General features: G+C 40.9%; 1 protein-coding gene across 3 annotated transcripts in view; it reads left to right on the top strand.

Annotated features, from left to right (window-relative positions):
* PAPSS1 (3'-phosphoadenosine 5'-phosphosulfate synthase 1) overlaps positions 1–20,236 on the top strand; it is a 122,317-nt gene that overhangs the window by 15,001 nt on the left and 87,080 nt on the right. For all 3 annotated transcript variants that reach the window (XM_047798453.1, XM_047798454.1, XM_047798455.1), the window contains 4 exons: positions 670–784; positions 8,030–8,265; positions 12,466–12,604; positions 17,004–17,122. In XM_047798453.1, the coding sequence (XP_047654409.1) occupies positions 670–784; positions 8,030–8,265; positions 12,466–12,604; positions 17,004–17,122 (609 nt within the window). The remainder of the gene's footprint in view (positions 1–669; positions 785–8,029; positions 8,266–12,465; positions 12,605–17,003; positions 17,123–20,236) is intronic.

Consider the following 20,236-nt stretch of genomic DNA (forward strand, 5'->3'; position numbering starts at 1 on the left):
TTTTTTTTTTTTTTCTTCATGCATTTCATGATACCTGCAGACATCCCTTCCATACCTCATTCAGGAATCTGCTCAGATGCCACCCGATCAGAGGTTTTTCCTGATTTTTCCCGGTCTAAAGAGGCACCCCCTCCCCCACCTCTCCAGTCTTACTGTGTTTTATTTTCACAGCACACTTGTCACTCTCTGACTTAATTAGTAAGTTTTACTGGTTTGTCTTCTCCAGTGGAATGTAAGCTCAGTGAGGGTAGGAACCCTGTTTCGTTCGTTTGGTGACTAGTAGGGCCTCAGGAAACACTGGTTGAGTGAATGAATGAATGCCTGAGTGAGTGAGAAGACCGGGCTCTGGAGTCCACCACTCACTAGTTATGGGAACTGGGGGAATTATTAACTTTTCCCAGTTTTAACACCTTCATCTGGGAAACCACAGTAGTGGGAGTTTCTGCATCCTTGGGGGCTGTGCCTACTACATTGACTGGTGTATGCAACGAACCCGACTCTGTGCCAGGTACTCTCAAGAAAGAAAAAGCTCTTCGTTTTAATCTTTTCCCTTGCTTTTGGTGTATTACATAGGGCAGCTACTGTATATTTGCAAGGAATGTATGCCTGTCTTTTAAGGGACTCAGGTAAACCAGAATTCTTTTTTTTTTTTTTTCTTCTTTTTTCCAGGGGATGCAGAGAGCGACTAATGTCACTTATCAAGCTCATCATGTCAGTAGGAACAAGAGAGGCCAGGTGGTGGGGACCAGAGGTGGCTTTCGTGGTTGCACAGTTTGGCTAACAGGTATGGTTCAGAGATAAACCAGTTTATTTCAGAAGCGGAATTTAGAGACAGCCTTGAACTAGGAATAAACATATTTAAACTTCGAGCTCTGTTCTTATAACTAGAGCATCATAATATATAACTGACAGAGTTGATTCATAACAGCTTATTTTCTTTCAGTAATTCCTTTCCTTCTTTACAAAATTGCTGTTAAAGGGGAAAGGGGAAAAAGCAGAGTGTATCTTCTTTTTGTCTTTTTAGGGCTGCACCGGTGGCATATGGAGGTTCCCAGAATCGGAGCTGTAGCTGCTGGCCTATGCCACAGCCACAGCAACACCAGATTCGAGCTGTGTCTGTGACCTACACTACAGCTCCTGGTAATGCCAAATCCTTAATTTACTGAGCAAGGCCAGGGATCGAACCTGTGTCCTCATGGATGCTAATCAATTTGTTTCTGCTGAACCATAACGGGAACTTCCAGAGTGTACCTTAAAACTACTTTCTAGTTGATAACTACATTATAGTCAATAAACTTCTGCATGCAGATAATTCCTGGATTCTGCCTTCAGGATGCTAATAATGGAGGCCTTATGAAGAAAAGGAATGGGTAATGAATTTCACAGTTTCTGTTATTCTTCTTTTGCTTTAGCCTCTGATTAAGTCTTGTGTTAATTTTTTTTTTTTTTTCCCCAGAGTGTCTCTTCTTTTTATTTCTTGGCTGCATTTGAGGCATATGGAAGTTCCTGGGCCAGGGATCGAACCCACAGCACAGCAGCGACCTGAGCCACTGCAGTGGCAACACTGGATTCTTAACATGCTGTGCCACAAGAGAACTCCCCCAGAGCCTCTCTTTCAGAGGGTAAATTGATCCAGGTTTTTGGAGGTAGTTGTAAAAATGATGGATCTATTTACTTCCAGGAATTTTATTTAAAAATTTGATGCATCTTGCCAAATTACCCATGTTGGAGGATAGAGGGAATGAAAAGTGCCCAGGGAACTGAGAAAGTATCTTGAAACTGAAAAAATGAGACAGACAGCTCCATATGATCAGTGGGTCTGTTCGTTGTGCAGTAACTTACTCACAGGGTGGGGTCAGGAGGACAATAATGTGGAAATATTGACAGTTGCACTCTGCACTCTCAGGGGCCACTGGGACAATTTTATAGTTGACGTAGGGTATGGGGTATGTGTTGGGAAACAGGAAGTGCATTCCTAAGTCAAGATTTATGGACTGTTAACTAGTCCTCTGGGCACTGGGAATACGTCATCTAAGGTCTTCGTCATTGGGGACTGACTAACAGAGGCCACTTAGACCTAATGATCAGTAAACAGTATCTATTGACTACAAAGCACTTGATGACAGAGAAGTGATTTACTGCAGAGCACAGTCCTGGGTAGGGTCATTGGAAGGACAGGAGGAACTATACGGGCCCAAGATGGTGTCAGTTATACTGGTGGCCATACAACCTACTAAAATTTGTACCTGTTCATTTGCCTAATGTGGGAGAGGGTCCATTTCCCAGTGTCTGTGTCAACACGGTTATTACCAATCCTTGAAATTTTTGCTGTTTTCCAAAAAACAGCATTCCTATTTTCTGTTTTTATAAATTAAAATTTTTGGTGGTAGACAATTTTCTGTTGCTGTATGAAAGACGACAGCACTTTTGGACTCTTCCCATCTCCTCTTTCTTAAGTCTAGATGGATGTTAAATTGTTAGGTTTACATTGTCTAGGCTTGTGACACATTCTGTTCTCAAATCTTAAATGGAAGGACAGGAGGAAGTATATGGGTCCAAAATTGTGTGTACTTGAGTTCTGTAAGTAAATTGATTTAACATTACCACTTCAGCATCAGTTCTGTTATGGCATGCCCACTCAGGAGCTCTTTAATGAGCTATATTTTTTGTTTAGTGGTTTCTTTAAGATGGCTTTCCACTGGATTCTTTTTTTTTTTTTTTAGGGCCTCACCTGCGGCACATGGAAGTTCCCAGGCTAGGGGGTCAAATTGGAGCTGCAACCGCTAGCCTACACCACAGCAACACAGGGTTCAAGCTGCATCTGTGACCTATACAACAGTTCATGGCAATGCCGGATCCTTAACCCACTGAGTGAGGCCAGGGGTTACTAGTTGGGTTCATTTCTGCTGAGCCACAATGGGAACTCCTCATTGGATTCTAAATTCCCTGAGTTTTTACATCTGAGAATGTCTGCCTATCTTTTATGACACCTTGGCTGGGGAAAAATTATATTTGGTTCATACTTTCTTTGTTCTGGAATTCTTAAATCATTACTCCATTTTCTTCTGTTAAATGTTGTGAAAAAGTGTGACACTAATATGATATTTTTTTTTTCTCCCCTCTCCTTAGGAGCTTTCCTTTTTTCCTCTGCGTGTCCAAAGAATTATTTATTTTCCTACATTTTATTTTAGAAGTTTTGCTTTTCTTGTTGAGGCTCTTTATTCTTCTGCAGTTGGTTTTTGTGTGTAGTGTGAGGGAGGGATCCATTTTCTTCTTTTTCCACATGGACAATCAGCTGTCCCAAGAGAAGATATCGATGAGGGTGTCCTTTTCCTGTGATGTGCTGTGCCAGCTGTCGTGGATCAGGTCTCCATTTCTGTGTGGACTCCTTTCTGGGAGCTCTGATCTGCTTTACTGGTATACTTGTCTAATGCCCTTAGTTACTATATATTTGTAAAGTCTTGAAAGCCAGTGGAATAAGTTCTCTTACCTTCTTCATTAGGAATGTCTTGACCTTTTTGGGCTTTTTTTTTTTTTTTTTGCCTCTTTGTATTACTGCATAAATTTTGTTATCAGTTTAACCATTTCCTCCCCAATCCTGCTGGGATTTGGTTTGGGATTGCATTGTATATAAGGGTCAATTAGGAGGAAATTTATTTTTTAGAATATTGGGTACTCCTCTTTTTAAACATGGTTTATTCCATTTATTTTACCATTAATGATGCTTATAAATACTGTTGTCCTATTTTTTGGGTACTTTATAGTCTAGAATGTAGTCAGTTTCACAAGTTTGTATTTGAAAAGAAAATTTATTCCCCTTATGTAGGTAGTATTCTATATATGTTCCTTAGATCAAGCTTGTTACTTATGTTGTCAAATCTTCTGTAGCTTCCATTGTTTTTGTTTTTGTTTTGACAACACTGTTGGAAAAAGAAGGTATGATTTCTTACCTTTGCTAGCAATTCAGTAGCTTAGCCAGGTCTGTCCAGGTGTGGAGTGGTTTGTATGCCAGTTTCCTGGAATACTTTTTTTTCTCAGATTTTATTTCAGATAAAGTTTCTTATTTTGTTTTTTATGTTTGTATATTGGTTTCCCAGGGCCACTGTAACAAATTAGTACAAACTGGGCAAGTTTATTCTCTCACAATTGGAGGGTGGAAGTCTGAAATTGAGGTTGGTTCCTTCCATTGGCTCTGAGGGAGAATCTATTCCATGCTTCTCTCCTGTGTCTGGTGCTGCTGTCACCTTTTCATATCTGGTTTTTTTTTTTTTTGACTGTGCCCATGGTATGTAGTGGTTCTGGGGCCAGAGATTGAACCCACTGAGTCACCAGGGAACTCCATTGTTTTTTTTTTCCGTATCTTTTTTTTTTTTTGGTAATCTTTAGTGTTCCTTGACTTGTAGACCAGTCACTCCAATCTCTGCTTTTGCCTTCACATAAGGCCTTGTTATAATGACACCAGTCACTGGATTTAGCTTCCAACCCAGTCCTGTCTGATGTCTTTTTTTTTTATGGCCTCACCTTCGGCATATGGAAGTTCCCAGGTTAGGGGTCACATCGGAGCTGCAGCTGCCAGCTTGCACCACAGCCACAGCAATGCAGGATCTGAGCCATGTCTTCGACCTATACTGCAGCTCTTGGCAATGCCAGATCCTTAACCCGCTGAGGGAGGCCAGGGATTGAACCCACATCCTCATGGATACTAGATGGGTTCGTTCTGCTGAGCCACAGTGGGAACTCTCTGTGTAATCTCATTTAACTAATTACATGCTTAGAGACCCTCTTTCCCGTTAAGTTCACCTTCTGAGGTTCCAAGTGCTTATGAATTTTGGGGGGGACTATTCAATCCGGTACATTTGATTTCTCTTAGGTATACCAATTTTCCTTACCTTACTTTTGGATGATTTTGCATTGTCTATGGGTTTTCTCTAACTGCTTTAATTTCCTTGCCTTTGTGTCCACTATAATCATCTCATTGAAACTTTCTGTGTCAGTGGTTCCATTTTCAGCAGTGTCTATTCTTTGTTTCAAATTAAATGTATACATTAAAAATATATATGTACACCTGTATGTATAAACAGACACTTTAATTGTAACATAGGTTGTCTTTGTTGTATAAGATTATGTTTTCAGGTTTTTTTCTTTTTTCCCTGATACTCAGTGTTCAACTGGTAGTTAAAAATAACAACAGGAAGGAACAGAAAAACCCAATCTCCCCAGCTTCCATCTCTTTGTTCAGTTATTGTTGTTGTGTAACAAGTTACTCAAAACCTGGTGGTGTAAAATAACCGTTTCAAATTGCTCACTGTTTCTTGGGTAAGGAATTCAGGAGGCCTGCGCCAGGCAATTTCCCCTTGGGTTTTGCTTGTTTGCAGTCACGCTGACTTAGGCTACAGTCATTTGGAGCAGCAACTGGCTGGGTGTCTACAGTGACTTCTCTAGTTAATGCTGCTTGTCAGCTGGGAGTTTAGCTGGCTGAGGCAATTGACTGGAACATTTATGTCTAGTTTCTCTATTTAAAAAAAAATTTTTTTTTTTTTTTTTGGTCTTTTTAGGGCTGCACCCATGACATATGGGAGTTCCCAGGCTAGGGATTGAATCAGAGCTGCAGCTGCCAATCTATACCACAGCCACAGCAACTTGGGAACCAAGCCATGTCTACAACCTACACCGCAGCTCATGGCAATGCTGGATCCTTAACCCAGTGAGCAAGGCCAGGAATCGAACCCATGTTCTCATGGATACTGGTTGAATTCTTAACCCGCTGAGCCACAATGGGAACTCCTAAATCTTTTTTGTTATGGTTTATTTACAATGCATCACTTTATTCTGTAGAGCAAAAGTGACCCATTTATACACACACACACACACACACACACACACACACACACATTCTTTTCTCATAATATCTTCCATCATGTTCCATCACAAGTGATTGGATATAGTTCCTGTGCTCTACAGCAGGACCTCATTGCTTACCCATTGCAAATGCAATAGTTTGCATCTACTAACCCCAAACTCCCAGTCAATCCCACTCCCTCCCCCTCATCAACCACAAATCTGTTCTTTACATCCATGAGTTTGTTTCTTTTCTGTAGATTGGTTCATTTGTGCCATATTTTAGATTTCACATATAAGTGAAAACATATGGTATTTGTATTTCTCTTTCTGACTTACTTAGTATGAAAGTCTCTAGTTTCATCTATGTTGCTGCAGATGGCACTATTTTGTTCTTTTTTACGGCTGAGTAGTATTCCATTGGGTATATGTACCACATCTTCTTAATCCATTCATCTGTTGATGGACATTTAGGTTGTTTTCATGTCTTGGCTATTTTGAATAGCACTGCAGTGAACATACAGGGTGCATGTATCTTTTTGAATGAAAGTTTTTTCCAGATATATACCCAGGAGTGGGATTGGTGGATCATATGGTAGTTCTCTGTTTAGTTTAGCATCGTGGTCTGAGGGTATTTAACAGCTGGCTTCTCCCAAATTAAATATCCAAAGGGAAGCTGCATAGTCTTTTCTGACCTAGCCTTGGAAGTCATGAATCGTTTTTGTTTTGTTCTTTTGGCTATAGATGAGTCCTGAGTCCAACCCAGATTCAAGGGCAAGGAATTAGTTTGTATCTCTGGGTGTGATGGTGACAATGTCACATTGTAAAAGAGCTGTCAGGCCATTTTTGGAAAATACTACCTGCTGTGTACTCATGTTGATATACATTTTTAATGTAGAAAGCATCTAACACTATACTGATTCTCTTAACATACTGTCCTCTTTTTACTTATTTTTCGGTTAGCCTTCTATACTGACAGGTCAAGAGTGTCAGTACTTTATGTTTCACTGTTTCATCTCTTGCCTCATAACCACCTTGTCAGTTTTGTAATGACCCACACTCACCAAAGTGGCAAGTATTAGTGCATAAATGTCCTCTTTCCTTTACCCCTCATTGTTTAATGACTGAACACTGCTGGTAGAGGGAGGTGAATTGAAATGAGGATATCCTTTCAAGGTTAATTATAAATTGGATTCCCAGATGCTTTTATTGTGGTAGTTTGTGAGAAGTGTTGATTCTGGGGTATAGGGGTGACTTTCTAGTATTTATTTATTTTTAAATTTTTAAAAGCTTTTCATTTACTTCTGTTAAAAATTTTTTTTCTCTCAAAGTTTTGTTGAAGTATAGTTGATTTACAATGTTGTGATAATTTCTGTTGCACAGCAAAGTGGTTCAGTTATACATGTTCACATATCCATTCCCATATAGATTATCACAGAATATTGAGTAGATTTCCCTGTGCTCTACAGTCAGCCAGTCCATATACCAGAGTGTGCATCTGCCAGTCCCAAACCCCTAGTCCGTCTTTTCCTCCCACCCCACTGTCCTCCTTGGTAACCATAAGTTTGTTTTCAAGGTCTGTGAGTCTGTTTCTGTTCTGCCCATAAGTTCATTTGTATCCTTTTTTTTTTTTTAGATTCCATTTATAAGTGATATCATATGATGTTTGTCTTTCACTGTCTAACTTCACTTAGGATGATAATTTCTAGATCCATCCAGATTGCTGCAATTGGCCATTTCATTTGGCTGAGTAACATTCCACTGTCTAGTGTATATTTCACTTACTTTTGTCCTTTCTTTTTCTTTCCTCACCAGAAATAGTGTGGGCATATAACTTGGTCTTAAAATTGGCATGCAGCTTTCGAATTTAGTAATGAGAGGACAAAGTGACTATCCACCCAACCGTGTGTCATTCTAAACTTGGCTAAGCCTTTGTAGCTCAGTGATTTCTAGGATGCCTTTGGGCATAGACAGGAATTATTAAAAATGTAAATGCTTATTATATTTAAACTCCGTATGCTTTTCTAGCCAAGAGGTGGTAAATCTTACAGAAAAATATTAGATAAGAATATCACTGAGAGACTGCTCTGAATAATGAATGTAATTAAGCCTGTGATGAAAATTCTTTATTATGAGGTAGTTCTCCTCCTAACTTGAACTAATAGAATCTGTTTGGACCATTCACTTGTAGGCTTATCTGGAGCTGGAAAGACCACAGTAAGCATGGCTTTGGAGGAGTACTTGGTTTGCCATGGTATTCCATGTTACACTTTGGATGGTGACAACATTCGTCAAGGTCTCAATAAAAATCTTGGCTTTAGTCCTGAAGACAGAGAAGAGAATGTTCGACGCATCGCGGAAGTTGCTAAGCTGTTTGCAGATGCTGGCTTAGTGTGCATCACAAGCTTTATATCACCTTATACTCAGGTATGTGGCTTTTGTGCCATTGCTGTTCTACTTACAGGTATTAAGAATATGGTATCATGCAAAGAAAATACTTTAAACGTTGATGTGTACTTTGAGGCTAAATTAAAACACTTAACCTACAGCATTTTTGTACTGCAACTTTCTGAGTAAATTCATCTTTGAAAAGTGTACTGTAACCCACTTACCCACCTACCCCAAAGTATAACCAGAGTTGTCGAACTTGACTTTTCAATTCAGAAAAACGATAGTAAATACTCAGCATGTATCAGACACTGGGGACAGTCTTTTTTCTTTTTTTTTCTTTTTCTTTTTGTGGCCACACCTGTGGCATATGGAAGTTCCAAGGCTAGGGGTCAAACTGGAGCTGCATCTGCGGGCCTATACCACAGCCACAACATGGGATTTGAGTGGTATCTGCGAGCCATGCCACACCTTGCAGCAACACCGGATCCTTAACCCACCGAACTAGGCCACGGGTCGAAACTGCATCCTCACAGACACTATGTTGGGGTCTGAACCCACTGAGCCACAGTGGGAACTCCTTCCTTTTTTTTTTTTTTTGCCACACCCACAGCACCCACAGCATGTTGAAGTTCCTAGGCTAGGGAATCAGAGCTGTGCCACAGCAGCAGCCCAGGCCACTGCAGTGACAACACCTGATCCTTAACCTGCTGCAGCACAAGACAACTCCACCTGTTCGTGTTTTGAGACTCAGGTTAGACTTCTTCTCTTCCTGAGTCCCTCATGCTTTGTTGGGTAGCTGTCTTTAGTGCCCTTGTTACTGTACCACAACACATTGCTTTGTTATAAATACCAGTTCTTTGGTTGGAGGTGCTAATAGCAGCAGCAGCAGTAATAGTAATAATGATGATGATAAGAGCAGCTAACATTTATTGAACACTAATTATGTACTGGTAGTAGTTTTTAAGTGCTTTTAGGTGAATTAGCTCACTTAGTTCTCATCATGCAGTGAGGAAGGTGGAGGTGAGGAAACAGAGGGGTAAATTACCCAGGCTCTCACACTGTACATGGTAGAGCAAGGATTTGTACCTAGTCAGTCACTGGCACCCATGCTCTTGCCCACGGTGTTTTGCTGCCTCTAGATCTCACTGGCTCCTTGAAGGCTGGGGACTCCATCCTATTTACTTTTATAATCTTAATGCCAAGACCAGATCCTGGAACACAGTCAATATTTAGTGTTTGTTAAAGGATAGCATAGCCCTTCAGGAAGCCCAGATGTGAAAGAACAGGCGAGTTAGTGTAGGGGTTAAAGATAGCAGCTCTGAAGCCAGAAACAAGAAACAAATCTCAGCTCTGCCAGTTCCTGTTAGAACGTTGGCCAGTTTACTTAACCTTTTTAAGTTCAAATAGTGCTACCTCATAGGCTTTCTCTGAGGATTAGGTTAACTCATGTATTCAGAGCTCTTAGCACAGTGCCTGATGGGTGGTAAGTACTCAGGAAATGTAATGATAGCACAATATTAGTACTATTTGCACAAATCTGGCTGGCTACCTAGACTCTCTTAAAACACAAAAACAAAATTTGAGCTGTAAGGGAATTTAAGATAAATATGAAATTGAGTGTTAATCATGCAGGTTAATTTAATTGAACCATGGAAGGCGTCCTAAAAGATTCTCTGAGGACTAGCTCCTTTTCATTTTCCAAAAACATTGGGGTCAGTGTCAATACATCGGTTTAAAGTCTCCTGGGTAGTGAAGTGTATAAGACAATGAGAGTCGTTAGAGCTCCTGAATCCTTGCACATAAACAGTTTTCATGGTAATATAATACCAGGGATATTCTTGGGCCTTCTGGGAATCTTTGCAGCTCCTGGAAGCAGGGAAAGTCAGTAACACCTAATTCGGAGAGCTAGCAGCTGAGGCCTGGGTATCTAGAAGTATATACTAATCTGCTTTTTGGCCCCTTATTTCCATAGCATGGAGCAAAACTTGTTGTTCTCATCCCTAAAAGCCCTAAGTATGGGGTTAGGACTGTGCTTAGGGTATGCCAGAATCTATGAGAATATTAGACCAAATCATATAATGGAGGAGAGGTTTGTTTTTTCTTTGTCACCTCTGAACTTGGACATATTGGTTGTAAACACCCTGATAGTTCTTATCCTTGAGGAGTTGGTAGGTTGTCTGGTGGGAGCATAGAGATGCAAACAGTTGCCATGTCTTGAGGCAGGTAATTAGGTCTGTGAATATGAAGGTGCTGTGGAGGAGTCACAGAGAAGGTGCTGCTTGCAAGGAGTCATGAAGGATGGGTCAGTGTGCCAGTTAGACCGGAGGGAGAAAGCTATTTCAGACCGAGGAGACCCTACAGTATTTGCACAAGTATGGAACTGTGTGAGAGAGTTTGGTTTTTGGGGAGCTGGAGGTAGTTGATTTTGGCTGCTCTGCAGGATGAATGTGAGGGGAGATGAAGCTCAAGTAAGGTCTGATGGCAAACTCTGGACCACTTGGGGCTTTACCCTGCAGGTGGTCTGGGTTTGAGATTGTACTGGGGAGTGAGATCACTCTTTTTGTGTGTGTGTGTGTGTGTGTGTGTGTGTGTGTCTTTGTCTATTTAGGGCTGTATCTCGGCATATGGAGGTTCCCAGGCTAGGGGTCAAATCGGAGCTGTCGCTGCCAGCCTACACCACAGCCATAGCAAGGGGGGATCTGAGCCGTGTCTGCAACCTACACCACAGCTCAAGGCAACACTGGATTCTTAACCCACTGAGCATGGCCAGGGATTGAACCTGCATCCTCATGGATACTAGTTGGGTTCGTTAACTACTGAGCCACAACGGGAACTCCTGAGATCACTCTTAAAGCCTGGAATGAGGACAGTCTGGAGGTAGGAGACGAGTTAGTGAGGAGACTATTGAAGTGAATTCAGGCAGCGGCCATAAGAATAGACACTATGGGCGAAACAGAATTTGGAGGTGAACCTGAAGGGTAGGGCTTTCTGAATAGAAGATGGGGCGATTGAGTTAGAAACTGTAGGGTAGGAAGGGAAGAGAGGCTTCTTTTTAGGCCAGTTAGGTTTGAAATGCCGGTGGAGTGTCTAAGTGAAGATGACTGCTTGGTTCTAGGCTCAGGAATATTGTGTAGAATTGAGGTATAGAGTTGGGATTCCTTAGCTATATTAGTTGAAACCCAGATGAGGCAGAATATACAAAAGAGTACGTAGAATGAAAAAAGAGTCACGGATGGAAACTTGGGAACACCTTCATTTAAAAGGACAGATGCGAAGGCTGTAAAGCTAATGAAATCATTTTGGTGTAGTGGGATAAGATCTGCGGCAGAGACACCTGGTGAGCGCGCTGAGAGTCTGGAGGAAGCAAGGGCCTCAGTCAGTCTGGACATGCGAGGTCAGCTTCCTGGAGGACTTGCAGGGAGCTGTGCTGGATGGAGCACATTGCTGTGGCCAGAAGAGGGGGTGGAGTGTTTTTGGCCAGGGGCGATGGCAAAGGCATAAGGCCCAAACAGCCTGGTAGACTAGGCAGGTATTACTTACAATAGAACATCAAGTTCAAGATGGAGTATGGTGGGGCCAGGTAGAGAAGGCCTGACACGTCACACTAAGATGCTTGGGTTTTACCCTGACAGTGGTGGGGAGTCCGAAGAGTTTAGTGACTTGGTTGAATTTGCATCCTCCGTCATCCTTGGGACAGGGTGGAGGCTTTAGACTAAGTGACAAAGGTGTTACTGGAGCTGTGCAGAAAAGTCAAGTTCTGGGAATGCTGGAGACGTAAAGTTGCTGCAGGGGTTTGTTTCTGGCCAGAGAATAAACTAGCCTCGGGGTTCTGAATCGACCTCTTGGGAAGTTACTTCATGCCAGCTCAGGCTGAGGTCGAGTTTGTTTTTAAGAGAGGCCTGATGACATCTGCATTCGAGCTGAGCTTTGGCTCAGGGTCCCCATAAAATTTAGATGAAAGTTTTATAGGGTATCCATTGTTCTGCCTCCTGCAACTCCCCAGTGTCTCAGATTATTAGAATAGTAGGCCTTTCAAAATTCCTACTGAAGAATAGGTGTGGTAACTTAATGATTTCTTGGGTTTATTTTTTTTCATTTTATAGAAATTACACTTTGTCTGATATATTTTCCACTAATTCAGCTGAAAAGCACTTTTACTTGTCCTTGATATTAATACATACCCTTGATTCATATGAGCACTATTTATTATGTTTCTCTATATCTCTTTTTTCTAAGGATCGCAACAATGCAAGGCAGATTCACGAGGGTGCAAGCTTACCTTTTTTTGAAGTGTTTGTTGATGCTCCCCTGCACGTTTGTGAACAGAGGGATGTCAAAGGACTCTACAAAAAAGCAAGGGCTGGAGAAATTAAAGGTAAGTCACATTGTTTCCCCCAGTTTCTCTTTCCGTAGATTCCTTTTATGTGAGACTGATGATCTTTTCTGAGAGAAGTATCCAGGCAGCTTGGAGCTCCTTGAGAGAAGAAAATGAATCTTACCACACCACTCTGTCTCTCAGGCTTACCAGTAGTACTTGGCCCTGTGCACACTCAGCATCATTAGTCAGGTTGAAATCCTAGTCGCCAGAAAGTTTTAGAGGATTGCGACCTTGGGGGCTGGTGGAAACTTGTTTGGTATAATTAGGTGCCTGGCATTAGGTTGGATATCCGTTGCTAGCCGCTGCCACTTCTGTTCTTTTGTTCCAGTGAAAATATAGGAAATCTCATAACTAGTGGGGAAAATGTCTGAATTAGAAGCATCATGAGAGCGTGGACAATGACTTGTTCTTTTTTAGACCATGCTTAGAGTGGTCTGAAATTCATTTCTGTGTATGATTGTCCTATAAGATTGAAGGAACATACCTGTGATTTTATCAAAGTACGTACAGCTTGCCTTTTAGGTTTATGGTCTGCTCCTGGAGTTTCGATGGTGATGAAAATTTGGACATTGAAGGGATCTCCTGTTGTGGCTCAGCGAAAATGAATCTGACTAGCTTTGCTCAGTGGGTTAAGGATCCAGCATTGCCGTGAGCTGTGGTGTAGGTTGCAGATGAGGCTTGGGTCCCACACTGCTGTGGCTGTGTGTAGACTTGCAGCTGTAGTTCCAATGTGACCCCTAGCCTGGGAACCTCCATATGCTGCAAAAAAGACAAAAAAAAATTAAAAATTGGAACATTGAGACATTTAGAACTCATTTTGCTGTGGCCTTTGATGCCAGTAATTGTATTTATCTTCTAGACATCCTTTGACATTAGTCCAGTTCTATTATTATTATTGTTATTAATGGTAACAGACAATATGGCAGCATTGAAAAAAAAATCAAAGATAGATTACTCAGTTGGCATTGTTTGAGATCTCTTCATGCTGGTAACTTTTGTTTGCCTTCTCTTTATGGGGTGTGATAGTCTGGGACTCTCAGAAGCTCCAGGAGCTCTACGACGTCTGCGTTTTGGCACTAGCTTTAGACCCTGAAAAGGAAAAGGCGGAACAGGAAGGAAAATGCTTGTTATTCTGGGCTCTTCTGTTTGGACCTAGGAACGCATCAGCAGTTGGGGCAAGTCCCCCTGGCCGTGGTGAATCTGGTTCCTTGGGCAGGGCTCCCATCTAGTCTTGCCCCTTGGGAGACTCAGTTTCATCCATAGAGCCTGTACTTTCTTGACTCAGTGAGAATAGGCTGCCTGATCTGAATAATGTATGACAACAGGAGGGAGACCGGTTTATCCTTTTTACTTTCTAGATCACCCTCTCTCTGTTGATGGCTGATATTCACTTTGGTTTTTTTGTAATAGAGTTTTGGCAGAGAGAAGCAGAAGAGTGTGTTCAGGTCCTGAAGTCTGAATCTTTTACTTGTTTTAACTGTAGTTGGTTTAGTTGTTTTGCAAGGATGGATGGTGAGGGAGGTAGACTCGTTTGCCCAGGTGGAATAAGCGCCCTGTGAGCCAGAACATCTTTACCATTTTTTGTATTTCTAGAATTTAGCACAGAGCATGGCCCAAAATGTAACACCTGGCACACATGCTGCAAATGCTTGTTGGATATTAGAAGGCACAGTGGAAATTGGATGTGCAATTCATTGATCAGTGCTTCCCATTTGTAAGGTTTATATTTGATGCTGAGGATGCAAAGATGGATAATTAGACTGAGTCCAAAATAATCTTGAGTTATTTGCAGTTTGGATTCTGTACCTGGAAGTGTGTTTGTATTAGTTCAGTTTTCTGTGTGTTACTTGTTTACCAAGTGCTTCTTAATGCCTTTGAATAGACATTGATAAATTCCTTAGGTTAATGAATACCTCCGTGCATGTATGTACACGCATTTATTTATTTTAGGTTTGTCATGGTACTAGAGTTTCTGACTCTACGTTTTGTAAAAAATTGTTTTGTTTTTTGGCAAAACCTGAGGCATGTGGAATTTCCTGGGCCAGGGATCAAACCCATGCCCCAATTGTGACCCGAGGTTCCTGTAGCGACGAGACTGGGTCTGGATCCTTAACCCATTGTGCCACAAGAAAACTCCCTGACTATACAGTTTTTAAATATCATTTACTCATTGTCAGAGTGATGCTTAAAACGTTTCCTATCAGTGCTGATTCAGAGCCGGGATGGTACACACTCAAGACAGGTGAGATTGCATACATTCAGCAGACTTGAGGCTCTTAGAGGCCTTAATGTGGCAGTTTCTAAATGTACGCCTGTGTCACCTACAACCTAGATTATATTCATGATTACTGCTCAGGTTGTTATTGTCTACTTAAATAGAAATATTTTTCTTACAGTGAACATTTATTATGGTTGCTTACTATAAATTAACTGGGAAGAGAATTCCTGGGCTTTTAAAATGTCAAACTAAGTCTTCTAACACAGTGATCTCAAGCTTTGCCGTTCATATGCTTTACCTAGGGGAACTCAAAACATCCAGTGCCAGGGCTATGCCTCGGACTGGTGAAATCAGAATTTCTTTTGGCGGGGGAGGTGGGGGGGAACCCAGTGATTCCAGTGTGTAGCTACATTTGGGAATCAGAGCTTAAGAACTAGTGTTTTTGGCTGTACCTGCGATGTGTGGCAGTTCCCGGGCCAGGGATTGAACCCATTTTACAGCTGTAACTACAGCCACAGCAGTGACAATGCCAGATCCTTAGCTGGCTGAGCCACAAAGGAACTCCAAGAACTTGTGTTTTAACCAGATTTGTTTTTTTCCTCATGTACTTCACTGTGACTCATCATTAATACTGTTGGGAGTACTGGAGATGCAAAATATTCTTCTTGGGTTCAGGACTTCGTGTGATACTTAGAAGTATGAAATAGAAAAGAAAAGGGGATAAGTGGGCTGTAGACTTGGAGTGCTTATTTGAAAACTTTTTTGATGCCATTGCCTTTTAGAAGTAATGATTTTGGATTCATGTTTACCATTCTAAGCCAAGAATGACTTGGCATTCCAAGGCAGACAGGTCTTGAAGGACTCAGGTATGGAGTAATGTGTAAGACAGAGGTAGCATGTCTTCAGCTTAGCCAGCCCAGTCTGTGGTAACACCAAGTGTTCTCTCTCTTCTTGGCAGTTACAAGGTAGCACATATACGACAGGGAAAATCTAAGCCGTGGTTACTATCTAAATTGATGACATTTGGTTGTGAAGCGGAGGTGGTGATAGACATGGGATTCCTTACTTAGGTTTTGCTTAAGCCAATAGTAGTTAATCTGTCTTTCCTGAACACTTCATCTAATGGCAGAAGAAGCCTGCAGGGCTTTACTTCGGCTGTGGATTATCCTGGTGGAGATGAGGGACAGATTGATTGGCCTCAGTGTTTGCACTGAGAGGAGAAAAGCCTTGTGGAGTTGGGTTGCAGGCCCAGGCTTTAGGCACCATGGCCTATGCTCCTGTGGAGAAGTCGGGGTGCTCTGGATCACTTGGTATTCTTTCCTGTTTCTTCACAGGTGGTTGAGGCATTTACTTAACAGAAAAAAGGAAGGGCGATAGAAGGACCCTCTGTCCTCATTATTTGAAGATTCCAGGTTTGCGAACGTGCCTACTCATCAATGTTTATCCGTAATCCCCACATCCGTGTACCCACTAGGCTTTGGCTGCTGCTTGTGAATACGCTCAGAGCAGCAGTGTTTTAGTCACCCAGGGAATACAGTCCCAGCTGAAGGGAACCAGGCCTTTGTGTTTCAGCTCATATACTGCAAAGAGGAGTCCTTTTACGGCCTGTATAGTGCCATGTTTTTTGTTTTTTGGTTTGGCTTTTTGTTTCATATTTTGCTGTTTAAAATGGGCCCCAGGCACATGCTGGCTGGTGTTCCTAAATGCAGAAGACTGACTTGCCTCATGGAGAAAATACACACATTAGATAAGCTTTGTTCAGACTGCAGACATGAGTTCTAGCGCTGTTGGCCATAAGTTTGGTGTTAATGGATCAACAGTATATATTAAATAAGGTATCTTTAAACAGAAACACTCATAAAACAAAGTTGTAAGTTAGTTGACCAAAATTTGGTGACAAGAGGCTCACAGGAACCCAACCCTGTGTTCCCCTCAGGTGCAGTGAGTGGTTCAGTAGTCACTCATTTTGTGTTTGTGGCAACTAATGAGGAGTGACTGTGTTCAAAAAAGAAACAAAAGTTTAGTTAGAAATCTTCTTCCAAGAAAGAAGTTTCAATATTATAACCCTGCAGTATAGAAGGGGCAGCATAAATATGAACATCAGCGTAACAGAGACTTGCACTGAAAAAACAAACCTATTTTAATTTTCACCCCTCTGTTATCTGTTACCTTTTACAGGTTTCACTGGGATTGATTCTGAATATGAAAAGCCAGAGGCCCCTGAATTGGTGCTGAAAACAGACTCCTGTGATGTAAATGACTGTGTCCAGCAGGTCGTGGAACTTCTGCAGGAACGGGTAAGGGGAAGTCAAAGAGGGGATCACCAGAGAGATAACGATACCATCACATAATATTTCCCCTCCAAAACAAGGTGGTGGTAATAGGGTGTAATACCTGTATTTTAAAGTCTTTTCTTTCCTTCCAGTTTTATTGAGACATAATTGACACGCAGCATTGTATAAGCTTAAGGTGCACAGCATAATGATTGGACTTACATACATCATGAAATAATAATCACAAGTTTAGTGACCATCTGCCATCTTATACAGATACAAAATTAAAGAAACAGAAAAAAAATTTTGTATGTGATAAGAATGCTTAAGATTTATTCCCTTAGCAACTTTCATATGTAACATCGAGCAGTGTTAATTATAGTTATCATGTTGCACATTGCACTTCTACTATTTATTTTCCTTATAACTGGAAGTTGGTACCTTTTGACAGTCCCCACCCCATCCCACCCCAGCTTTGGTAACTACAAATCTGATCTCTTTTTCTGTGAGTTTGTATGTTTGTTTGTCTTTGAAGTATAATTGACCTACAGCACGAGGTTAGTTTCCACTATACAATGTAGTGATATTTTTCTATACATTTCAATATCTTTCAATACATTTCAACATTTTCTGTACATCACCATAAGAAGTGTGGTTACAGTATGTCACCATAAAGGTATTATTTAGTTATTAACTATATTCCCCACACTGTATGTTTCATACCCATGACTCATTTATTTTGCAGCGAAGTTTATTCCTCTTAATTATCCTCACCTATTTCTTGCCTTCCCTCAGCCCCGTCTCTTCTGGTAAGCATCTTTTTGTTCTCTGTATCAGTTTCTTTTTTGTTACCTTTGTTTAGTTCTGTTTTTTAGGTTCCACCTATAAATGAAATAATAAAGTATTTGTCTTCCTCTGTCTGACAAATTTCACTTAGCAGAATACCCTCTGGGTCCATCCGTCTTGTTGCAGGTGGCAAGATTTCATTCCGTCTTATGGCTGAGTATTATTTCATTGTGTACGTGTACCCCATCTTTATCCATTCATCTATTGATGGGTCATTGGGTTGCATCCATATCTGGCTGTTGTAAATAATGCTGGAATGAACATAGAGGTGCACATATCTTTTCTAATTACTGTTTTTATTTTCTTTGGATGATTATTCAGGACAGGTATTGCTGGATCATATGGTAGTTCTATTTTTAATTTTTTGAGGAATCTCCATACTGTTTTCTATAGCGGCTGTACCAATTTATATTCCCACCAACAGTACATGAGGGTTCCCTTTTCTACACATCCTGACAACACTTGTTCTTTGTGGTCTTTTTTCTTTTTCCATTTTTTAAAGTTTTATTGAAGTATAATTGATTTACATTGTTGTGATAATTTCTCCTGTACATCAGATTGATTCTACATCTATTCTTTTTCAGATTCTTTTCCTTTATAGATTATCACAGAATATTGGGTAGAGTTCCCTGTGCTATACAGCAGGTCCCTGTTGGCCGGTCATTCTATATACCACAGTGTGCACATCCCAAACCCCCAATCCCAATCCCAGTCCCTAACCCCAATCCCTAACCACCAGTCCATCCCTTCTGCCCACCTATTCCCTTTGGTAACTGTAAGTTTGTTTTCAAAGTCTGTGAGTCTGTTTCCGTTCTGCAAATAAGTTCGTTTGTGTCCTTTCTTAAGATTCCACATATAAGTGATATCATATGATATTTGTCTTTCATTGTCTGACTGCCTTACTACAATAATCTCTAGGTCCATCCATATTGCTGCAAATGGCATTATTTTCTATGGCTGAGTTATATTCCACTATATATCACATCTTCTTTATCCATTCCTCTGTCAATGGACATTTAGAGTTTATTTTTGTGTATAGTTTAGAAAGTGTTCTAATTTCATTCTTTTACATGTAGCTGTCCAGTTTTCCCAGCACCACTTATTGAAGGGACTGTCTTTTCTCCACCGTATGTTCTTGCCTCCTTTGTCATAGGTTAGCTGACCATATATTGAGGATTTTTGTTTCTATATTCATCAGCCATGTTGGCCTGTAATTTTTTTTTTTTTTTTTGGTGGAATTTTTGTTTGGTTTTGTTATCAGGGTGATGATCGTGGCCTCATAGAATGAGTTTGGGAAAGTTCTGTCCCTGTCCCAGTCTGTTGTTGCTGCAAATGGTATTATTCCTCAAAGACAGAAACAGAGCTGCTTAAGGTCTGTAGTGCCAGTACCCTAGACTGTGACTGACTATAGTAGTGGGGTTTTAACAGATGTCTGATTAATGATGAAAAATGAAGTAATGGATAAAGGAGAGATGAGTGAGAATTCAAAAGTAGAGTCACAGGACCTATTAATCAATGGAAAATTGGAGAACAGTAGAAAGATGAAAGAGTAGGAAGAGACAAAACCTCCTGGGATTAGGTCTCATTGACCTGCAGAGACTATGTCAGCATATATGAAGAAAAACCTCAGAGCAGGGCAGTATCAATTCATTTAATTTATTTTATTCTCTTAGAGTTTCATCTCAGTTTTTAGAAGTTATTTTTCTTTCCTTCCCTGCTCCTTTCTCTGTACTTCCACTTTTCCTGCAGAGGGTTACATAATTCACTTCATTGAGAAAGATCTGGCCTTCACGTGGATGTCAGTAGTTCCTCTCTCCCCAGGCCTTGGGTCCCTGCCTTTGCTGTTGAGTATTGTGCAAGAACTCCTGATAAAGTGGTACACAGTTGGTGATGCATTGTTGCTCCTCATTCAGTCCTAACGTGGCTTATGATGTCTAAACTCCCTCTTGATTTTTAGAATACATTACCATAGAATTCTTAAAACTCTTTCATCTAGTATCTCTTCCTGGATATTTTAGATGTACAGCTTCTAAGTGAAATATATTATGAATGTTTAGCCTTTGAATTTTGCCCTGTTATTAAAATGTCTACAAGCTGATTAATCTGGGACTAGCTTTCCTATTTTATTTCCCTTATGAAAACATTTTAGCTGAATAAATATAAATTAAATGAATCGATTCTGCCCTGATCTGAGGTTTCCTCCCCCCCATTTCTCCTTTTATCCATTCTTTCATCATGATGAAATCATTAATCAGACATCTGTTAAAACCCCACTACTGTAGTCAGTCACAA

This window comes from Phacochoerus africanus, chromosome 10 (assembly GCF_016906955.1).
Source record: "Phacochoerus africanus isolate WHEZ1 chromosome 10, ROS_Pafr_v1, whole genome shotgun sequence".
In the NCBI taxonomy this organism is placed as follows: domain Eukaryota; kingdom Metazoa; phylum Chordata; class Mammalia; order Artiodactyla; family Suidae; genus Phacochoerus; species Phacochoerus africanus.